The 16,968-nt window shown below is 41.2% G+C and overlaps 1 protein-coding gene across 3 annotated transcripts in view; it reads left to right on the top strand.

The window, feature by feature from the left end:
• Positions 1-16,968, top strand: part of DIP2B (disco interacting protein 2 homolog B) — a 2,678,679-nt gene that overhangs the window by 1,474,116 nt on the left and 1,187,595 nt on the right. For all 3 annotated transcript variants that reach the window (XM_044083475.1, XM_044083472.1, XM_044083474.1), the window contains exons 6-7: positions 2,950-3,099; positions 5,610-5,729. In XM_044083475.1, coding sequence (XP_043939410.1) covers positions 2,950-3,099; positions 5,610-5,729 — 270 coding nt within the window. The remainder of the gene's footprint in view (positions 1-2,949; positions 3,100-5,609; positions 5,730-16,968) is intronic.

The raw sequence follows: 16,968 nt of genomic DNA, 5'->3' as shown, positions 1-16,968 counted from the left end.
CAGGCAAACACAGGTATGTCATTCAAAAAACCTCAGATAACACAGACCGTGACCACAGACGCCTCAGACCTTGGATGGGGGGGCGCACATGGAGGGCAGATGTATTCAAGGACAATGGTCTCCAAAGGAAACACATCTGCATATTAACCAAAAAGAAATGCTGGCAGTAATGCATGTCATCGAGGCCTTTTGACAACAGCTTCAGCAAGGCCACCTGCTAATACGGACAGACAACACCACTGTGATGTTGTAGATAAACAAGCAGGGGGGCACCCATTCTTACCCCCTTTGCAGACTGACAATGAATCTTTGGGAAAAATCACTGAGCCTAAACATACAGTTGCAATCCCAGTTTGTTCCAGGCAAAGACAATGTGCTGGCGGACAGCCTAAGCAGGAATTTCCTAGACCCCCACGAGTGGAGGTTACATCCAGAAATCTTCATATGACTCACCTCGACATGGGGCAGGCCAGAAGTAGACCTATTTGCCTCCCACCTCAATCATCATCTACAAAAGTTCTGTTCAAGGACATATCATCCACAAGCATGGAAAATAGATGCTCTCTCATTCAACTGGAACTTCCTAAAATCTATGCATTCCCACCTCTGCCACTGATGACCACAGTATTACTAAAGATCAAAGCAGAGAAGCCCAAGGGGATCCTAATAGCTCCAGACTGGCCAAGACAGCACTGGTACCCACTACTACGGAGCATATGTCACAACAAAAAGTGGGCCCTTCCCCAATGGCCCCAACTTTTGACTCAACACAACTTCAAGACAGTACACCCCAACATTCAGACTCTACAGCTAACAGCTTGGGAGATCCCATGAATAACCTCAATCTATCTCTCTCCAAGGAAGTTCAGAGGATACTAACAGAAGCCCGAAGACCATCCACCAGAAAGGTTTACTCAGCAAAATGGAAGAGATTCAGCATTTGGAATACCAGCAAGGGTTATGATGCATCATTATTGAGCATTCCTCTCATTCTGGAATATTTGGCAGATATGCTACAGAATGGACTCTCATATTCTTCCATAAAAATACATGCTTCAGCTATTTCAGCTAGATATAACACTGATCCACCTGTGTTTTCACATCCTTTGTTAAGGCAATTCCTTAGGGGAATCAAGAATATAAAGCCACCAAGAAAGGCTCCAGTACCAGCTTGGGACCTCAACTTTGTCCTAGAAAAATTGACTCTACCTCCCTTTGAGCAAGCAGCTTCTGTGGACTTACAATTTCTCTTATGGAAGACAGCTTTCCTGTTGGCAATTACCTCAGCAAGAAGGGTTTCGGAACTACAGGCCCTAATGGCAATACCACCATTCATAATCTTTCACAGAGACAGGGTCTCCTTACGAACCAACCCTACCTTTATGCCAAAAGTGGTATCTAGGGTTTCTTTGAATCAAGCCATTCACCTGCCTACTTTCTTTCCCAATCCTGAGAACAAAGGGGAAAGACTGTTGCATACCTTGGACATTCACAGACAACTTCCCTACTACCTGGATAGAACCAAGACCAGTAGGAAGTCTGATCAGCTTTTTGTAGCTTAAGCCCCTAGAGTACAAGGAAAAGCAATTTCCAAACAGACTATTTCAAAATGGATTGGACATTGCATCAGATTCTGTTATTCCTTCCATGGAAAGAGTGTACCAGCCAATGTCAGACCACACTCCACCAAAGCTACAGCCACCGCAACAGCATTCTTAAGAGGGGTGCCTACAAAAGACATTCTAGAAGCTGCTACATGGAGCTCCGTGCATACATTTTCCAAACACTACAACCTTCCTCTATATTCCAGATCCAGAGCAGGCTTTGCTTCTGCAGTCCTGCAGGGATTGATAGCTACACCATCCTTTTCTTAGAGCATTCCACCTCCCCCAGCTAAGCTATGGTATTCAACCCATATGTTATGACTGCAGTTGCATTCTTGAAGGACATAGTACAGTTTTGTACCTACCATAAATGTAGATGTCCGATAGATATGCAACTGCAGTCGGTTTTCCTCCCTCCTTCCCCTCTATGCCTTGGGTCCACTCCTATCCCTGTTACCCTTAGCTGGGGATATCTGTTATGGTGTATCTGTTTATTGCTTATTTATTTGTCTGGAAATCTGTTTTTCTTCCAATTTGATTGCAGCCTTCCTTGGAGGGCACCTGGCATCTGGGGCAAGAAACACTGAAGAAGATGGCGTCGGCTGATGCTTATGTACTCCAGCCGCTCTGACGTCGGAGAGAAATGCGACATCAGCCGACGTCGGACCCAGACTTTGGAATCCGGCCGACCAAGGGCTGCCTGAGGCAGGACAACCCATATGTTATGACTGCAGTTGCATATCTATCGGACATCTACATTTATGGTAGGTACAAAACTGTACTTTTTGTTGTCTGTTTTGTAAGCATTCACTGTTGTGATCGTCATTGTTTCTTAATCTGTTCTGTGTGATTGCTTATGTGGTGGTTGCATTTATGATAGATGCCCTTTTCTAGGATTTGTGGTCCAACAACAGACGGTCCCTGTGGAGATTTCTTAAAGTCAAAGAAGTGAAGAAGGTGGATGCCAGAGCTTTTTGATCTTGGGATGTTTGCACCACCTACTGTTAATACCTTTGCTGACTTGAAACCAGCATTGGCATTCATAGGGAAAGAAAACATTTGTGGAAAAATAGCTGGATCAGGACAACTATAGTGGTCAGTAAGGCTGCTGCTACATTGTGCCTATTATCTGTCAACATTGGAGCCTTCTCTGACTGTTGCTTGCAACTGATTGTGATCACTAGTGGTTTATGACATGGACTGACTGCTTCACTGGAAATGACTTTGCATTCTCCGATTTGAATTTATGATCTGTCCCACAAGTGTACTGGTTGTGGCATTAGTTCATAAAAAAATTTGCATCACAGCAGGCAGGTTGTAGTAAGTGAATTTTTTCTCTTGACAGAAAACTCCTCCACTCCTCCAGATGTTACAACTACATCTTCCTCATCCTCTTCCTTAGACCGTCCATCTAATTTTGATCTACCCATGTCCGCATTTGTTAAGGGAATGACCAGAGGGTCTAGCAAGTCTAGTCTAATGGAAACTGCTGATGGTAAGTGTGTTCATTTTTTGTTTGTTTGTTAACAGGGTAGTGATATGATCCAGCTGTTTATGGCAAGTGATTGGCAGCAATGTTGTTTTATTTACTTTATTATTTTGTCTGAAATGAGAAGGGTAGTCGTAGACCAAGTTTAGTTGCATGTGCATACTGGGGTGAGTTGTGGCTTGCGACTAAAGTTTAAGATGAATATGCAATGGCGAAATGCATCGTAACAGCAATTAAAAGAAACGCTTAGGTTCATAGGTTGATAGTAGGCTATCTGCCCTAGGGCATTTATAAGCCTAGCCAGAGTGTGTTTGGCTTTCGCCACCCTTTTAGATTAGTTGACCGTGCCTCTGTATAGTAGGTCACAGAAGATAGCCCTTTTGAGGTTAGTTTACTGTGCCTCTGTCTAGTAGGGACACAGAAGAGATCCCAGGGGTAAACCTATGATCTCCCATCCACTCGTCAAGATTTCTCTTGAAGAGGGTCATTGAGGGACTCTGCCTAACATGGATTGGGATTTTGTTCCAGAGTGAGGGGAGCCTCTGGGATATGAATCTGTCCCTCCAGCATGTCCTATTTATTTTTGTGCTGAGGTTTAAGTCCCTGGAGCGTGTAGCTCTAAGGGATTTGGATTTCCTGAGGTGGAGCATGTCCATTAATTCTGGGTTGGACATGGCTTTATACATCAGGCACAGATCGCCTCTGAGTAGGCGGTAAGCAACTGAGTAGAGCTGAAGTTTCTTTAGCCTAACTGCGTAGGACATCTGTTTGAGTCCCTTGATCCTCTTGATGAGGTACTTTTGGGGTCTTTCCAGTTGCTGCAGGTGTCGGGTAAGGTACATCCCAAATGGGGCATTGTATTCAATTATGGGCCTGATGAGTGATGAGTAGAGGGGCACAATGACCTCTCTTGATCTAGATGTGAACCCTTTCGTGATAAGGTGGACTATATAGAAGGTCTTTCTAACCACTTTGGCAATGTGATTGTCAAAGGAGAGATTGCTATCTACTTGGGTCCCCAAATCCCTAATTGCTTCTTCCGTACTTAATGGATTACCACCTATGTGGTAATTTGTGGGCACTTTGTTTTTCCCAAAGGGGATGACTATGCACTTTTTGGCATTTAGCTTTAGGCCATGGCTCTGGCACTAGTTATCTGTCTCTGTGAGACCCTTTTGGAGGATGCTTGTGTCAGTCGGCGAGTCTATTATGGCACCCAGTTTGCAGTCGTCTGCGAACTTGGTCAGCCATAGTCCTCCCATGTTAGCCTGTACCTCAGAGAAATATATACCGAACAAGAGAGGTCCCAGGACTGAGCCTTGTGGGACGCCACTTGTAACTGGTTTAGAGTCTGACATGGCACCTGCAATTCTGACCATGTGGGTTCTATCCCTGAGCCAATTTGCAACCCATCTTGTGACATAGAGGTTGATATTTAAGCTGGTGAGCTTATTTATGATGCCCGAGTGGGGTATTGTGTCGAAGGCTTTTGCAAGGTCCAGGTAGGCTGTGTGGACTACCTTCCCTTCATCTATGGCCTTGGTGACTGTTTCAAAGAAGTCGACCAGGTTCAAGAGGCAAGATCTGCCCTTAACAAAGCCGAATTGGGTAGGATCCAGTGTTTGGAGGTTCCCAATGTCTTTGTTTATGAGTTTCATGATGATACGCTCCATAGCTTTGCAGACAAGGCTAGTCAGGCTTATAGGGCGATAGTTTCCGGGGTCCGTTGTGGCACCACATTTGTGGAGTGGGACCACTGTTGCTGTACGCCATTCCTTGGGTACATATCCTGTAGTAAGGCTGAGATTGAGCAGTGACTTTATGTGAGGGTTCAGTTCTTGGAGTTCGTGTAAGACGCAGCCCGGGACACCGTCCGGTCCCATTGATGCTGTGTTTTTTTGCTTTGGAGAGGGCAGCTCTCACCTGTGCATCTATGATGTCAGGGAGGCTACACTCTGTTGGGATAGACATTTGCTCTTTTGGGGGGGATGGGGGTGAGAAGTTTGCACTGAGCCTGTCTGCCAGGATGTTGGCAGTGTCTGTGGGTTCAGTGTTATTTTGTCATTTTGAACCAACTCCGAGCATATCTGGGAGTTGCCACCCAGGTTCCTGACATAACTAAAGAAGGCTTTGTGATTATCTTTTGCATCTTGTGCAGTTTTTCTTTTGAAGCTGGCCTTAGATGATTTTATGAGGGATCGTAGTTTCTTGTTAGTACTGATCAGTTACTTACAGTAGTGAGAACAGATAGTGGTGACCAAAAAGAAAAAAAATGTTTTTCAGTCTTCATTATATTACAAAGGTAAATAAATTCTGTAGGGATATTGCAACTGCAGGTAGATAAAATGGATTGAGCTAGTGTAAAAGTTATGATGGCAGTGGTAAAGTCTTAACTAGTACTATGCATAACATGAAGATAAACATTGCTTTTTAAATTCTTTATTATTTTTGCTGTAACCTTTGAGGTACATAACTGAGTGGTGGAGGCAACTTAACTGTCATTTGTGCTTTCAAAGGTGTTGCCGTTAACAATCGTATCTCAACAAAAATCCAGCAACTGCTGAACACACTGAGACGACCAAAGAGGCCACCATTAAGTGAATTCTTTCTTGATGACTTTGAAGAGATTGTAGAAGGTATGTATTTCAGAATGCAGTCTTTAGGAAGTTCAAAAAGGAACCATTCTTGTTTTTGACATTAAATATATGTTTATGCTACTATTTAATTCTTTTAATGTAGTCTGATATTCTAGTTGTTGTTGTTGCGTCTTTCGGCTTTTCCCGGTTTGGGGTTGCCACAGAGGAACTCCGGTCCGCTAATGATATTCTAGTATGAGTGGATATTTTTTTTGTATCTGTATCGAAATAGCTTTGTTTTCTTTCATACTTTCATTTATAGCAGCTGTAGTTTCTTTTCCTTTTCGTTATTTAAAATGTTTTTGTTTTTTTTAGTTTCATAAGCCCTGCAAACCAGTTCATCTGTAACTGAAATGCACAGTTATGCTGAATATGAAGACATTCACTGGACCTGTATTTCTAACTTTATTGCTGATAAAAAATTTAAGGTTATGATGTCATGAATTGATTTCCAAGATGTCGGTACACTGAGTAGCAGGTTGATTAGAGCTCTCCCTGAATGAAAAATAAGAAATTGTTAAATTTTACTGGCATTTTTTAAATCAGTTTGAATAGCATTTAGTTACTGTATAGTAAAGCCGAAAGAAGAAGAAGATAGTAATTACACTACGTGGATGTCAACAAAGAAGAAATCTGGGCAAAGTTTGAAAAAGACAAAAAGAAAAAGAGAAGAAAAATCTCAGGCTGGGAGGAACGTTGCAGTTGTTCACAAAAAGCTGTTCAAGTTTCAACTTTAGTAAGGGAGATGATTTAGACGATCCAGTAATTTAGAGGAAAAATAAGTCAGTTACACTGAGGTGTATTTAAAATAACTGATACACTAGAGGACCATATGTAATCAAATGACAAAAGGCTGGAAAAAATAGAATCCTTAAGTTGCTATTTAGATGAGTGAGTTAAAACTACAGAAATCAGAGTTTGGGAGTTAAGGAAAGATTGATATAACATGAGCCTTCTCAAGAAGAACCATTTAAAAAATACTACATTGGAAGACAGAATATACACAGAAAGCCTGAGATTTTCTGCTGTTCCACTGAAACCAGAATAATAGATTGCACCAAGTTAATTAAAGTACAAATAAGCAGCTGGACTGGTATTCCTCAGCAGGGTTTATTAATTGAGAGGACACATTATTTGTGTGCTTCATATCTGGCCATGAGGAAGCAGCCAAGACCTATTAGTATAGTTGTATTTGTACCAGCAGAAAGAGTTGCTCCTGACAAAACTGTGTCAGAAAGAAAAAAAATATCAAAAACTGGGGACTCCATAGTGTTTGTGGAAAAAATATATTGACTGTTCCTCAAGCAGAAGTGAAGCAAGTTTATCCCAGCAGTCATGGAATGTTGAGAGGTAGATGTGAGTTTAAACTTGTATCCTGCTGTCTTCAGAGCATTTTCTCCTCAAATATCAAAGACATTTTGGAATCAGAACAGGATAAAGAAATGTTAACTAACCATGAGTGAGCCAGCAAGTGGAAAGGGAGTTTGCTTCTCATTCTTTTCACAGTAACAAAGCCCATAAACAGTCTTTGCCAATGAAACATTTTTAATTGTTCTGAAGAAATATGCTTGAGCAGCAGAAAAAAGCCAAGGAACTGGCTAGAAGAATGAGTGCATTGGACTTGAACCTGAGACTGATGTTGGGAGGAAACAAGGTGAAACCAGTCATTCTGGACTTATGCATTCCACAACTAGTGTTTCCTATGTACCTTATTTCCATACCTGACTCTGCTGCCTATATTTGTTCTATAGTCTTCACAAAAATGCTGTTTTGAAACATTGTCATTCTTTTTTGGCTCCACCTATTTCCTCTTCTTCCTGAGGTGCTACAGCCTTGAGCATTTTCTTGAACTCTTGTGGTTTCACTCAAGTCAACTTCTAGTACTTCAGCCTGTTATCTGTTGATGTTAGAGCCTTCCCTGACCACTGGTTGCAGCTGATTGTGGCCACTAGTGGTTTATGCCATGGACTGACTGTTTCACTGGAAATGGCTTTGCATTCTGTGATTCTACCCCATGCCCTTTCCTTGCTAGAGAAAGTCTACCTCAGTTAAATTTTACCTCTTCTTGTATGTGATCTTGACTGTCTTGCTAGGCCATGTAAAGCCACCATCAAACCATTTGATAGTCAGAAATGTATCATGACATCTCCTTATTTTTTCCTGTTGCCCCACCCTTATGAACCCAGGCAGTCCTCATATCCTATTCTGTCTGTCTGTTCCCAGTATGAGCATTCAGGTCTCCCATTAACACCACCAATTCATTTTGTCCTGCTTTAACTGCAAAAATCCAAACATTCTGCAGAATTCTGGAAATTTGAGAGGTATGTGTCTGAGTGCATTTGATTTCTTTTTTTCTCTAAATTATTGGAGACCATCTTCTATACCAGATCTGAAACTTGAACTACTTTTTGCTGAGCAACTGCAAGATCCTTCCCAACCTGAGTTTTTTCTTTTTTACTGGTTGACTTTCTCTTACTTACTCCAAATTCTCTTCTTTGCTGGCATCAAGGCAATGTAATTGCTGGTCAGTAACTGATTTTTCTTTACCTAAATTGATACGTTTTACTGTTGTACACTTTTTCAGTTTTCAAACTGGGATAGTTCTAATCAATCTGTTGATCATTGTGCAGCCATCTTGGAAGTGTGAAAATATATGTTTGAGTTTCAGCTGCATCTTGGTAAACTATCAAAATATTGGTTTGCAGGGATTTCCAAGATGGCTGCACATTGAGTAACAGCATAACTCTAGCACTTCCAGTGTGAAAACAAAAACCAATCAGTAAAAGCCAGTGGACCTGGATTTCTGTGTAAATTTCAGTAAGTGGCTAGTAAGTGCACTGCTTAGATGCCAGGAAAAAAAGAAATACAGAGGACCTGAAGGAAAATCGGCTACAACATGCATCTTGAAGCATTTCTCCCAAGGCCTCAGCTGAAAATAGGCTCTGTTCCAGTCAGACTTTCCCAGTAAACAAATGTTAAATAGAAAAATAAGTAAATAATAAAAAAGGTGATGAAAAAAACGTGACTTTGGGAAGAGTACTGCAGTTCAGATAAAAGCAGTGCAAGCTCCGGACATAACTTCCATCAACCCAGAGGAAAGTATAAGGCATCTGCACACAGACCTGACTAAAATAAATGAAACACTGATGGAGTATATCAACTCAGAAAATAAAAAGCTGGAAAAATGGAAGAAGCTTTAAACAGATATTTAGATAAGGTCAAAAAACTGCAAACCTCAGAGGCTGAAATGAAGAAAAGACTGGCTGAATTGTCAAAATAAGTATGGCACAAGAAGAGATGTTTCAAAGAAATAATATAATTAGAGAACAGAGAATGTAGGAAAGAAACTGAGATTTTTCTGCTGTACCCGAGAAGCTGGAAGGAATACACTGTATTAATTTTATGAAAGCACAAATAAGCAACTGGACTGGTATTCCACAGCAGGAATTGTTAATTGAAAGGGCATATAGTGTGTGTGCTCCAAACCTGGCTATGAGAAAATGACCTAGACCTTTGCTAGTAAAGATGTAATCTTACCAGCAGAAGGAGTTGATTTTGACAAAACTTTGGCAGAAGGACAAAGTACAAAAAGTGGGAGACAGAGTGTTTGTGGAGAATGGCTACTCATTTTTCACCAAGCAGAAGAGGAGAAAATGTATCCCGTTATTCAGGGAATGTCGAGAAGCAGGCATGAGATTCAAACTGCTGTACCCAACTATCTTTACAATATTTTTCCCTGGAGGAACAAAATCATTTTTTGATGAAGTACATGCTAAGGAAGAAATACAAAAGTTTGTCCAGCAAAAATTGAGCTGCGAAAAAGTCTGAGATTCTGCTGCTTGTTCTTCTGGTAAAAAAGAACGCAGAGAGACTCTGCCAGGGAAACCTTCTCCAATGTTTCAACGGAAAATGCTTGAGAGAGGGAAAAAATCACAAGAGTTGACTAGAAAAATCAAGAGTACACTGGAAATGAAGCATTAACAGGGTTTGCGAGATGGAGATGAACAGGAATAGAACAAGGAAATCTAGAAATATTGGACTTTCTTGGACTGTGGTAAACTTGTAGGGGACTCTAAACCATATGCCCTACTTTGCTGTCATTAATGTTTGGAAAAATACTTAAAAGAGAAGAGGTGGAGAAAGTTAACTGTAAGTAAAACTATTTTTTTTCTTAATAGTACTATTTTGATAGGGCATGATTTTCTTTCAGTGTCATGAAGTATTTTTTTCAGCTATTTTTAAGTGTAGTGCGGGTACTAATGTAAAATAGGTGCTCCTGTTTTTTTCTACTCCTTTCCTCTCTTCTTCTCCTTGTTCAGTTTTAAGAAATGTAAGCACTGCAGTGAAAAAAAAATCTGGTTAAAAGAGCATGAAAAAAGAAAAAAATAGTGTGCCATTTCTCTTTCTTGCTTACGAGTATGACTGGCTTAAGGCCATTAGCTTAATCTAGTAAGTTTTAAGACAAAGCAAGTAAATGAGAAAGCATATTGAATATTATAAGGGTTTTTTCCAGTAAGCAAAGGTATGCTTAGCATTTTTATGTCTGGTTTTCATGTCTGTAGCAGACAACCTGATAAAGAGAAATGGCTTGGAGAAAATGTTTTCTGAAAGCATTCAAGTGTTTTCCCAGCTGAGGGAGCTATAAAGATATGACAGACCCAGACAGCACTTAATAGAATCACAAGCTGTACCATCCATCTTAGCATGGATAAACTTTCTATCAGGTTATCTCAGAAATGTGGGTGTGGCTGTCAGTTTGGAACAGGTGTTCCTATTAGGAGGGCAAAACTTCAGTATTTGAAGATGTACATAGTTTTGTGTGTTGTTGTTAAGTTAATAGGCTTTAGGGGGTATTGGGGGCATGTTTGTATTTTTGAGGGTTTACAATAAAACAAAAAAGTTTTGTAAGATATGACAAGCTCAGATGGAGATGACAAGAAACAATTGTATAAAAGATTAACCTGCCAAACAGTATGTGCATGTAACACAAACGCTGGAACTAAACATTTAACAAAAAAGTTCTTGCACATAAAAGGTGTGAATAATCATTTTTCAATAATATGATGCTTTCTATAATGTCTTTCACCATTAACAGTATCACAGATAAATGCAGAAAAGAAAGAGTAGTGAACTATATTTAGGAGCTGGTTGGGGAGGATTGGAGTGAGCAGCCACTGCCAGCTTGCCTGTCCTGGTTGTAGGGCATTGTCTTTGATTTAACTCACGAGTGACACCAAGCAGAATTAGAGGTTCATCCAGTGGAACTCTAAGATGGCTGAGCTCATGTTGCCGTAATGCATTCATACAGCAAGTTACAACAGCAAGGTTGGAGGAGGGAATAAGAGTTCTCCGTGGATGAGGGTAGGCGGCCTCCAAGGACTAACAAGCAGATCTGCTTCCTAATGCCCAGGGGTAAAGTTCTCAAAGTCTTGATGATATCAGCGTAGTAAACATGCTACTTTATGAATGATTTTGATTAAAAAAATGAAACATTAATATTTGGAAACAAGGAAGAAAATTTATAAAGCTGTTGGCAGCACATGTTGTGATGCACAGTGTAAGAAAAAATTAACAAAATACTTTAATAATGCCCGACTTGTTAAGTAGATGAAATAATTCAAAATCTCCCAAGGAAAGGATGCCAGAGAACCAAGAACCAGTAAAATCACAACATGCATTCATTTTACATCTGAAAAAGTCTGGTGGACGAAAACGCTTTGTATTGTGTGGTGTTTATGCGATTAAACCTGCTGCTGCTTATACCTACAGGCTTGTGTTTTATTATTACGTCCTACCTCTTTTGGTGTCTGTTGTGGTTTTACTAAATTAAATAATTACTGAAGTTTACTAGTAGCCTCAGTGAAAGTTATGCTTTAATTACTTTGACTAGATCCACTAATATTATGTATTGTCTCAATCAGAATTAAAGAGTTGTGTAAAAAATGAATAATTTGAACAGCTTCAGTATTTTTAATATGTACTTTTTTCCTGATTTGTTCTAAGCCATTCCATCCATTGCTGCAAAGTAATAGTCTTTTGTCATGGACACAGAGAGTTAAACTTCATTCCTCTTTCTTCTTAGTTTTGCATATGGTTGCAGCACTGATAAAAAATATCGCTGCTTTGGGCAGCATCCTTAACCAAATAGCCTAGTCATCATTTTATTTGTAAGATTTTGGGCTGCAAGAAGGACTTTTCATGGCTGATGGTGGCTCAGATGTGTAGCCATGCTTCAGAACATTGAGGTCTTGGGTCCCATCTGAAAGTATTTGACCATTTGTTATCATCTTTCCAAAGATGCTGCATAATACTGTCATACCCAAGTTGTAGGATAACCAAAATATATTTCAGGTGTTAAAAAAGAACACAGTTTTTTTTAATCTACAGGATCTGACCAATGGCTCCCCTATTTGTGATAATCAGCTCATTAACTTTTCCTATAAGGTGAGAACCAAGCATCCCTGGACAGGGAAAGGGTCCTCAAATGAGTTGTTCTACCTCCAGAGAGCTTCGTCAGTCGTTTGATGTACTCCATGTCACTGTTGCAGTATTCCTTGCATTAGGATCCCCTTCCAAGGGTAGCCCAACTTCCGGTAAATATAACAAAGACTTGGGTTGTAATAGGGGCATCATACACAACACATATTCTCCCTACATATGGTGTAGGGCATATGACTTATGGATGCACCTTTCTAAGAACCTCTTTGCCACCAGTCCAGATGCTATCTGTGGTAGTCGTTCAGAATGCTCTTTTATCTGCTGCTTGCCAAGCTGTTTTCAGATAAGTGCCCAATTGGGGGTTTTCTTATCTTATTTTTTTGAGGCTGTTGGATTACATGTCATCCAGAACGGGGAAATACCAGTGTAGGCGACAGATTCCCCATAAGGACTGTGTCATAAGCAGTGTTTGTTTTGCTTAGGTGCTTTTCACAATCATACATCTTGTCCTATATGCCAAGCATTTGCTCCTAAAACTTTGAATAGTCGTCTCTGCTTTTTAGCTTTACATAGAGAACCAACATCTTAAATTGTTGGCTCAGGGTACAATGGCGGAACCATCCCAGCCTGAGGGTCAGCCATCCACAAAGGAGGAGGCCAAGAAAGTTCTGTCAGATTCTTCTGCTATACTGCCTTCACCAGATGTTTCTCTCAAGGCTGGTGAAGGCCTGGAGGATCACCCAGTTTTTCAGTCAAATACCTCTGCCGCAGCTGATTTGGAGGCCAGCATGGATCTGGCTTCTCACACATCCTTGTAAGGTCTATAGACATCTGTTTCATATGTTCAGAGGGAAACGCGGCTGATTACATCTTAAAGGCGTAGGGGTGTTCTGCAAATTCTTGTTAGGGAGGAGATTCCCACTACGTTGATGGAGTGCCAGCAGGGGTCCAAACCACCTGATATATTTAGGACTGATGTCCCTTTGGAAAAGAAGCCTAACACTAAGCATATTTCCTCTACTCCTAAGAATCTTCAGCGTGAATGGCAGGATTTCACACAAGGTCTGTTTTATGCTCTTATGGCCTTGAAGCCCCCTCAGGGAGCTTCTGTTCCTGCCCCTCTTGGTTTTCTACTCCTCTTAAGAGGCCTACGGAGCAGGATTCTTCTGATGAGGAAGTAGATTCTGATGAATCTTTGGCGTATTCCTCCCAGATTCCATCTCCTTTGGACTGTGGTTCTGAGGAAGATGACTCTCTCAGTCCAGATTCTTCTTTTGAGGAGATTTTCTTTGGGAATACTGTTTCCTGTATGATGGAGTTTTTCAAATGGGAATGTACCCAGGCTTCTGATGTTCAGAAGACATATTAAGACCTCCTTCATATGGTGTTTTTTAAACCCTTTGCTGTTCCTCCTATTCTAGCTGCTTTGTTACACACTTTTTCCTGCAGCTTCTCAGGCTCCTGATTCCCAGTCCCCTGCTCCTAAAAAAACTGATAGGTTTTATAAGGTGCCTGATGATTGTCCCACTGCTGATCCTTTTATTATTTCTGTTTCTTCTGATAAACCCTTCAAACTTTTACCCTCTACTAATCTGTTTCCCTCTGATAAGAACAGAAGAACCATGGAAAGATGTGGAAAAAGGGCTTACACTGCTGTTATTTTGGCATTTAGGGCTGTGACTTACTAGACCATTGTGACCAGGTATGTCTTAGCCCTTTTCTGTCAGGCTTTTCAAGTTGTTTTGGATCTTCCTGATTCTGAGGGGAAGGCTTTGGCACTCTCTTTATTGGGGTCTTCTTCTCAGGTAGCTCACCATTCCTTAAATGTACTTATGAGGCAGATGGTGCTTCTTATAGAGCTGTTGCCTTTGGTTCTGTGTTGAGGGGATATTTCTGGTTTGGCCTTCAGCCTCTGCCTGATGTTAAGGCCAAGTTGATGGATACTCCTTTTGACAATAAAAAACTTTTATTTCTGCAACGGCTGAGCTTTTTAAGTCTCTTCATTAAAAGGGTGAGGGTGTGCAGGAATTGAAACATATTTTTATTTCCCCTCTTCCCAAATTTCAGAGGAATTATCCTATCAAGTCAGGTCTATATTTGTTCATAGACAGTCATGCCCTCCTCCCAAAGGTAAAAAGAGTGCTAGAAGGGCTCCTCCTGCTAAGTCTACTCAGAGTCCTACAGCTCGGAATCCTCCTTTTCCAGACAAGCCAGGTTCTGTCTATCTTCTTCCCTCCCTCCCTTCTAAACCAAGTTCCTCTATCTCTTTGTCTTTCCATCTCCCTTCCGAATTGGTTAAAGATCACTCAAGATTTTTGGTTTTTATCCATCATAACCTGGCTTGGAAATCCCCTCCCCATTTTTGGGCATTCTTCAACCTCTTCAGGAACAGCTGCCAATTTTTCCAGATGTTCTTCAGAGCCTTTTATCTCAAGGAACCATCCAAGCAATTTCTGCTCCTCAAAAGGAAAAGGGGTTTTATTCCAGATTGTTTCTGGTTCCCAGGAAAAAGACACCTGGAGACCCATTATGGATCTTTTCCAGCTCAACACCTTTTTGAAGGTTTCTTCCTTTTGGATGTTATCCCTTCAAACCTTATTTCCTTTTCTTCTGCTTCAGGTTTTCATAATCTCAAGGATGCCTATCTCCATATTCCTGTTCACCTCCTTTTCAGGAAGCGTTTCCATTTCACTGTTTCTTCCTTGCATTTTCATTTATCTGCTTTGCCCTTTGGCCTCTCTACTACCGCATGGGTCTTCACCAAATGCCTCCCTCCTATGATTGATTTTTGCAAGATGAGGGGAATTCAGATTTTTTTCTTATTTGGATGACCTGCTCATTTAGGCTTCCGCTTCAGAGACTTTGCGTCAGCATCTTCACTCTGCTGTTTGTCAGCTGCAGAGCCTAGGGTTTACAGTGAATTTCCAAAAATCCTTATTGACTCCTCCTCGTGGTCATGTTTTTTTCTCAGGTGCAGGCTCCAGACCATTCCTATGCTGGCTTCCCTGCCTCTTCCCAAGGCATTGACTCTGATTGCTTTCTTTCAGTCCATTTTCCCTTTGGTCTCCATTATGGCTAGGGAGTTTCTGATGTCTGTGGTATCCATGGCTTCTTCTTGCCAGGCTTCATATGAGAAATCTACAGTGGCTCCTGATGTTGGACTGGCTTCAACATTCTTATCCTTGGGACTTTTCCAAATCCTCTTCTTCCATTCTTCAAGCTAGGGCTTCAGTGGTGCATTCATCAACTGTCCCTCAACCCAGGGCTTCCTTTTCACCCTCTATCCTTCACTCAAGCACTCTTTGGATGCCTCAGACATGGGATTGGGGACTTCCTTCAGACCTCTGAAGGTTCAGGGCCTCTGGTCTCTTTGCCAAAAGAGAGACTATTATCAGCATAGAAGTGATGAGAGCTTTTCCTCTGGCCCTTCAGGCCTTCCATTCTCTAATCCTGCACGGGCCCCTAAAAATATTTGCTCACAATACAACAGTGATGTGATACATCAGCAAGCGGGGGGGGGGGGGGGGGAGACACGGTTTTACCTCTTCTGCAGACTAGCTCTTCTGGTTTGGGATCTAGCTTCAGTTTCAGGTGATTATTTAGACTGTGTATAGTTGTTCTGATGAAAGTATTTTGACATACTCTCTGAGCAGTCTCAGAACACAGACTCACGAGTGGATGCTTCACAGAGATGTGTTTCTGGACAATGTCCACCAGTGGGGTACTCCTCAGGTAGATCTTTTTGTCACCACTTTGAACAGACATCTTCCTCTCTTTTGAACCAGATCCCCATATCTTCTGACTTGGAAGGTGGATGCCCTCTCTTTCTCTTGGTATAGGATATTTCTTTATGCTTTCCTTCCCCTTCCTGCCATACTGTCAGGGTCCTGTTCAAGATAGAACAAGATTCTCCCTTTTGGCCCAGACAGCACTGGTTCCGTCTTCTTCTGCAGTTAGCCAAGAGCAGTCATCACAAGTTAACTTGCAGGGCGGACCTACTCATGCAAGACAAGGGGTCTTTCATTCATTCCCACTTTCCCACTCTTCAGCTGACACTGTAGGTGATAGGGTTTTGATCCCCTTTTAGTGACCTTTTTTTCTGAGGATGTACTTTGGGTTCTGTAGGAGACCAGGAAACACACTACCAGGAAATCTTATTTATCCAAATGGAAGAGATTTTCTGTTTAGTGTCTTGCTTGTAACCTGGATCCACTTTCTGTGGAAGTTACTTTGTTTCTTTCTTTGTTTGAATTGCTCAATATTAGGTTGGCAATACTCTTCAGTGAAAGCTCACCTGTCCACTATTTCTGCTTGTCTACCTCTGACCCCCCACCCCTTCGTTTCTAGAGTTGCGATCAAATAATTCCTTAAAGGTGTTCTTCATATCAGGTCTCTCAGGAAGCCTATTGCTCCTTCCTGGGACCTTAATTTTGTTCTTGAAAAATCAACTTTGGCTCATTTTGAGCCTGAAGCTTCAGCTTTCTTAAAGCATTGTACTTCTTTTGGACCTTACTTCAGCTAGAAGGGTGTCTGAACTTCAGGCCCTTATGGCTTTTTAGTTTTTTATAGAGACAGGGTGTCTCTTTCATACTAAACTTCCTTTTATGCCCAAGGTAGTTAATGAGTTGTCTCTTAATCAGTCTGTTCATTTACCTTCTTTTTCCTTTCTCTGCAGTCTGCTAATGCAAAGGTTCTTCACACCCTGGATTTGCATAGGCAACTCGGATAATAAGACTAAAGCCATTCATAAATCTGAGCAATGAGCAACTTTTTGTTTCCTTTCATCCTAGATCATTAGGTT

This window comes from Protopterus annectens, chromosome 9.part0, assembly GCF_019279795.1.
Source record: "Protopterus annectens isolate FY-2018-M chromosome 9.part0, PAN1.0, whole genome shotgun sequence".
Lineage (NCBI taxonomy): Eukaryota > Metazoa > Chordata > Ceratodontiformes > Protopteridae > Protopterus > Protopterus annectens.
The sequence above is the reverse complement of the archived record's forward strand: the minus strand, read 5'-3'. Positions and strand labels throughout refer to the sequence as shown.